Raw genomic sequence first — 6,827 nt, 5'->3', positions numbered from 1 at the left:
AAGGGTGTAGCAGGTGGGGGGCAGGTACACATCTATCTTTGTGTCCTTTCACTTTGTGCACAGAATGATATGAAATACTCTGTATGCTTAATCTCATTTCGTCTTCACAATATCCCTATGATGAATGGTTTTGGTGTTTTTTTGTTTTTGTTTTTGTTTTTGTTTTGAGACAAGGTCTCACTGTTGTGCAGACTGGAGTGCAGTGATGTGATCTCGGCTCACTGCAACCTCTGCCTCCTGGGTTCAAGGGATTCTCCCACCTCAGCCTCCCAAGTGGCTGGGACTATAGGCACCTGCCACCACACCTGGGTAATTTTTGTATTTTTGTCAGATATGGTGTTTCACCATGTTGACCAGGCTGGTCTTGGACTCCTGACCTCAAGTGATCCACCCACCTTGGCCTCCCAAAATGCTGAGATTACAGGCATGAGCCATCACACCGGGCCTGATACTATTGTAAGCTCTGTTTTACAGATAAATGAGTCCCAGTGAAATTTAGCAATTTACCTAAAGCCTCTAGCTTCTAAATTGGAGCAGAGATGTGAACTGAGCTTTCTCTGCATTCAGACTCCTAGCTTTCATATTAGTTAACTTTTTATTTTCATGTAACTGCTCAACTCTCTGAAGACTGGGTATATGTCTTTTACCTTGTATCCTTGCAGTACAGGGTTCTTAATACATGCTCCATAAATACCTATACTTATTTGCTTTGTTGACCTGGGTTTCTATTCCTGGGCACCTAAACACAACCCTGCATGCAAAGTTTCAAAATGTATTAGTATGAATGCTACTAATATTAGTAATTCTAACCATAGCAATGAACATATGTCTCTCCTGACACAGCATATATCATTATGCATACATAACATATATCTCTCCTTATAGAGCATTTTACATAATTAAATTCTAAGGGATTATAAAGCCACAAATTAATTAAATTCTAAGGTATTATAGAATCATTTAGTAGTCCACATACTATCATGGCGCCCATGTTATGGCAGAGAAAGGAGATTCAGAGAGGTTAAGTGAGTTGCCCAAGATCCTACAGTAAAGAGAGAAGGGAAATCCCACGGAGCCTGAGTGCTTTTTCTTTGGACCGCAAGCAAGTACCTTCAGATCACAAAAGGATTTTGTAAATTTTAATGAGCCAGTGTTGGGAGATGTTGTTTAATTCAATGCCAAGAGACTAATGATGGTGTAAGCAAGGTGGCTAAATGGAGGGGAGAGGGGAAACAGGTAAATGGATGAAATGTTTTACTTCGGGTAATGGTGGGAATGTGGACAGACTGGGTGTGAGAGCAGCCTTCCACGTGGATGTCCAGCTGCACGCAGCAGCCCAGACCTCAGGAGAGAGCCCTGGGCGTGAAGGCAGGAAAGGGCTTTGTTCCCCGCTGCTGGTTCACGTTCTGTGCTTCTGCTCCTGTGGCCCTTCCGCCTGGAACACCCTCACCCATGCTCCTTTTCTCTTTCTGCTTCCTAATACTTGCTAAACTTTGTAAAATTCAACCTAGGAAGCTGGGCGCAGTGGTTCATGCCTGTACTCCCGGTACTTTGGGAGGCCGAAGTGGGTGGATCATTTGAGATCAGGAGTTTGAGACCAGCCTGGCCAACATGGTAAAACCCTGTTTCTACTAAAAATACAAAAATTAGCTGGGCGTGATGGTGGGCAATCCCAGCTACTCGAGAGGCTGAGGCAAGAGAATCGCTTGAACTCAGGAGGTGGAGATTGCAGTGAGCTGAGATCGCGCCACTGTACTCCAGCCTGAGCAACAGAGCAAGACTCAGTCTAAAAAAAAAGAAAGAAAAATCAATCTAGGAGGAGTCCTTCCCTCCTGCCCAGCCCTAGGCACTGCTGTGTTCACATGACACCATAGACTCACCCTTGTCATTGCACACTGTGCATTATCCTGGAATATGCTTGCACTGGTCAGTGAGATCTTTGGGCTCAGGGACCACAGCTGCTTCTCTCTGGTTTCCCAGAGTCCATCATGACTGTGCCTGGATGTCGAATGACCAACTGACCATTGGCAAGTACATCTGGGACATGGGGAGTAGACAGCTTTCCCGTTAGTGAGGGCTTTTCTAGGGGAACATGAAGTTTGAAACCTCTGCACATGAAGCTTTGTCAGGGTCAGTAGCAAACACCGAATAATAAGAGAAACACCTGGGTTTTCTCTAGTCATCTTTGTTGACTAGTGTCAAACATCCAGTTTGTTTTAAAAAAAAATCCTTCAGGCTGGATGAGGTGGCTCACGACTATAATCTCAGCGCTTTGGGAGGCTGAGGCGGGTGGATCACTTGAGGTCAGGAGTTCAAGACCAGCCTGGCCAACATGGCGAAGCCCCGTCTCTACTAAAAATACAAAAATTGGCCGGGCGTGGTGCCATGTGTCTGTAATCCCAGCCACTCGGGAGACTGAGGCAAGACAGTTGCTTGAGCCCAGAAAGTGACAGTTGCAGTGAGCCAAGTTCATGCCACTGTGCTCCAGCCTGGGCGACAGAGGGAGACCTGCCTCAAAAAATAAAATAAAAATAAATCCTTCAGTTGATATTATTTCCATTTGATTTTTTCAAGCGGGAAATAATTTTTAGTAATAAAAATGAAAAAAAACAACTCTAAAGATAGTCAGGGCTGTCATTGTGGCTGCCTTCCTGCAGTTCAGGCTTCCTCGGACAGTTTCTTGATTCTCTTTAGCTTCAACTCTCCCTGACATTCATGGCTCTAATTCATGTCTCTGACCCTGTCTCTTCTGAACCTGGGGCAGTCATTTCCAATCACCTCCCAGACGTTGTGGGAATCTCAGCAGCCCCTTGCAGTCGACCTGCCAAGGCAGATGCCTTTGCTTCCAGAAGTGGCTCTTCTTTTGCATTTTCTAGTTTGGTAACTGGTAACTCTGGTCGCATAAGTTACAAACCTTGGCATTATTCTGTGTCACCCTCAGTGAACCACTCAGTCACTTGCAAATACAGTTTATTTTTGCTCTTTTAGGGCTCTGAAAGTCATGCCTCCTTACCATCTTCCTGGCCACTGTCTCATTTATTTATTAATTCACATCACCTGCTTACTGGGTACTACCTATGTGCCAGGCACGCTTCCTGACACTTGACATCCGGCCGCAAACAACAACAGACAAAGACCCCTAGGAAGAGCTTACTTTCCAGGAGCAAAGGGAGATGCACCATCAACAATGTAATAACTAGGTCAATTATTTTGTATGTTTGAAGAACACGCATGCTCTTGAGAAACGGAGCAGGGGGTCAGGAATGCCAAGGGTGGAGTTTAGGGTTGCAGCTTTAGGAATGGTCAGGGTGGGCCTCCTGAGACCGTCAGAAGGGGAAGGAGGTGAGGAGGGAGCCAAATTGGTCTCTTGGGAAGACTGGCCCAGGTAGAGGGAACAGCCAGCGCATGGGACCCACCCAAGGCTGGCTGGGAGTGTCCTTGGTATGGCTGGGGGAAGGAAGGTGGCCAGTGTGGCTGGATCAGAGGGAGCTGGTGGGGAGTGGTAGGAAAGAAGTCAGAGAGGAAGGAGGTCCTGAACATGTAGACCAGTAGGGAAACTTTATCATTTACTCGGTGTCAAGTGGCCCTTGCAGTGGAACAGCCACGCAGAAGAGTGACATATTCTAAAATAATGGAAAGCCCATCTGCCTGCTCTGCTGAGAGTACGAAGAGTGGGAGTGCTAAGGGTTGAAGTGCTGTCATTTCTTTTCTTTTTGTAAAAAGAGACAGGGTCTCGCTCTGTCACCCAGGCTGAGTGCAGTGGTGCGATCATAGCTCACTGTAGCCTGGAACTCCTGGGCTCAAGTGATCCTCCCGCCTCAGTCTCCCAAGTAGCTGGGAACTACAGGCATGTGCCACCATGCCCAGATAATTTTTAAGTTTTTCGTAGAGGCAAGACCTCACTATGTTGCCCGGGCAGGTCAGAAACTCCTGGACTCAAGCGATCCTCCCGCCTCTGCCTCCCAGAATTTGGGATTACAGGTGTGAGCCCCTGTGCCTGGTCACTGTTGTTCCTCACCTGGGCTGTATGCAATAGCTTTGAAGAGGTCACTGCACTTTTCTCTACCTCTGCAAACTTCTTCATACTTCATGTTCTTCTCTCTGTCATAGGCCATGTTTCCAAAATGCTCTCCAGGAACAGTCACTGGAACAAAATCCACACTGCAGGGGTGGCTTTGAGGTCCATGTGATCTGGCCTCTACTGGCTATTCCAGCCGCAACTCCTGCTGTTTTCTGTTCCACTAACCCTGGGAGCTGTCATCCTTTCACGCCTTTGCCCATGGTGTTCCTTCACTTTCTGTCCAGCAAAATCCTTTCTTTTTTTTGTTGAGACAGAGTCTTGCTTTGTTGCCCAGGCTGGAGTGCAGTGGCATGATCTCGGCTCACTGCAAGCTCTGCCTCCCGAGTTCATGCCATTCTCCTGCCTCAGCCTCTGGAGTAGCTGGGACTACCGGCGCCCACCACCACGTCCGGCTAATTTTTTTGTCTTTTTTGGTAGAGACAGGGTTTCACCGTGTTAGCCAGGATGGTCTCGATCTTCTGACCTCATGATCCGCACGCCTCGGCCTCCCAAAGTGCTGGGATTACAGGCGTGAGCCACCGCGCCCGGCCCAGCAAAATCCTTTCTTGTTAAGCTCCATCTTTCCTTAAAAGCCACCTCAGAATCTCCCAGTCAGGATGAATGTGCGAGTCTTCACACGCAGGGATGGGATCTGTGGCTGTGGAGCACACCTTAGTCCTGGCTGCATTAGAGTCACTCAGTGCCCACCTGGCTCCTGTACCAGATGGGGAATCCCGGTGTCTGCCTTTGCGTTTTGAGATCCCTCTCAGTGCAGTGGAAATGGCCCTGCACAACTTTCAAAATTGTTCTCCTCAGTCGGCTTTTTCCTGTTCTGTCTTGCAGATTGAAGCACTCGTGAAGGACATGCAGAACCCAGAGACAGGGGTCCGAATGCAGAACCAGAGGGTCCTGGTCACTAGCGTTCCTCATGCCATGACAGGTGATGTAGCTTGCACTTTAGTCTTGGCCTGGAATAGACCCCAGAGGCCCAATACGGCCCACCTCCTGTATTTGTAAAACACTTTATTTCTAAATAAAGTTTTATTGGAACATATCCATGTTCACTCATTTACGTATTGTCTATGGCTGCTCTTACACTACAATGGCAGAGTTAAAATATATAGTTGTGGACAGGCACAGTGGCTCACACCTATAATCCCAGCACTTTGGGAGGCCAAGGCAGGTGGATCACCTGAGGTCAGGAGTTCAAGACCAGCCTGACCAACATGGGGAAACCCCATCTCTACTAAAAATACAAAAATTAGCCAGGTGTGGTGGTGCATGCCTGTAATCCCAGCTACTTGGGAGGCTGAGGCATGAGAATCGCTTGAACCTGGGAGGCGGAGGTTGCAGTGAGCCAAGATCACACCACTGCACTCCAGCCTGGATGACAGAACAAGACTCCCACAAAGCTGAAATGTTTATTTACTATCTAGCGCTCTGCAGAGTACATTTGCTGACCCCCGGACTAAAGTCTTCCTCTGAGGAAGGGGTCAGGAGGGAGAAAAGGACTCAACAGGTCATTTCCTGAAGCCATTCCTCCCAGAAGTTCATTTTAGAAAGCTTCACTGTCATTTTTTGTTTGTTGTTTTGTTTGCTTTGTTTTAATGAAACCAAGCAGCAGAAAAAAAAAATACTATTTAGCAGAAAAAAGTTGGCCTTTGTTTTGCTCCACTTTCTACCTTCTAATTCATTTCAGGCCCTTCTCAACTGCCCTTTCGGGGTGATGCCACTGTCTCCTCTCTCTCTGTGTGTGTGTGTGGGGGTGACATGCCTGCAGAGCATCATTTGGGGATATTGGCAAGAGGGGCTGGACACCAAACTAGGAGAGCATTTTGGTTAATGTGTTACCTGTTTTCTGATCTTGATTTTGCAGTAAAGACAATGTTTCATACTCAGGTGTATTGCCTGCAGAAGCAGACAGCTTCTCATAGCCCAAGCCAGGGCCTCACCACTGCTGTGCTCAACGTGAGGCCTCCCTCTATGCCACCCCTGACTTGACTATTTATTTTTCACTCAAGGTGCCCTAGTCTTTGCAGAGACAAGCTGGCTCATGGCCTCCCCTTTCCCTTTCTGACTGCTTAGAAGAAAGGATGCCCCCACCAGCAATGTGTCACTCAGGTTTCCTTGCGTGCAAGCAACAGAAGACCCACTCTTTTGTTGGAGCAAAAGGGGAATTAATTGAAACGCTGTAGAGCAGCTCATGGAGGAAAGGAAACATTGATAAGTCAGACTTTGGAAAGGCTAAGAACCAGAGTAGCTCTGGGCACCCAAAGAGTGGAAACAGTGGGCAGACTTTTCAGGGTGCCTTTGCATCCCCCATCACCTCAGATGCAGCCGGGACAATTCTTCCTGAAGGCATCCCTGACCCCGTCCCCCTCCCTGCCTCTGATTGTCATTAATTTTGGCCTGAATTCTCCACTGGACTGGGGCCCTTCGAGGGAAAGTATCTTGTCTTGCTCATCTGGGTAACCCCAATGCTTAGCAGAGCTGTGTTTGTAACAGATGGTTAGTAAAAGTTTATTGAATGCGTGAGTCACTTCTTGTCTGTCATTGTGTGGAGAGTGCAGGATTAAATCCTTCAGGTGTCTTTTCTAGCTATAGCCCTGGTCTCAGTTTACTCTCTCCATTGTTTTGTTTGTTTGTTTGTTTGTTTTGAGACAGGGTCTCTTGCTGCCTTCCAGGCTGGAGTGCAGTAATGCAATTATGGCTCACTGCAGGCTTGACCTGCTGGGCTCAAGTGATCCTCCTGCCTCGGTTTTCCAAA

At 47.6% G+C, this 6,827-nt stretch overlaps 1 protein-coding gene across 1 annotated transcript in view; it reads left to right on the top strand.

The window, feature by feature from the left end:
* Positions 1 to 4,909: 4,909 nt before the first annotated feature.
* Positions 4,910 to 6,827, top strand: part of RGS9 (regulator of G-protein signaling 9) — an 81,926-nt gene continuing 80,008 nt past the window's right edge. The window contains exon 1 of the mRNA XM_011992151.1: positions 4,910 to 5,000. Coding sequence (XP_011847541.1) covers positions 4,925 to 5,000 — 76 coding nt within the window. The 5' untranslated portion in view covers positions 4,910 to 4,924. The remainder of the gene's footprint in view (positions 5,001 to 6,827) is intronic.

Source organism: Mandrillus leucophaeus, unplaced genomic scaffold (assembly GCF_000951045.1).
Source record: "Mandrillus leucophaeus isolate KB7577 unplaced genomic scaffold, Mleu.le_1.0 Scaffold404, whole genome shotgun sequence".
NCBI lineage: Eukaryota > Metazoa > Chordata > Mammalia > Primates > Cercopithecidae > Mandrillus > Mandrillus leucophaeus.
This window is presented reverse-complemented; position numbering and strand designations above follow the sequence as displayed.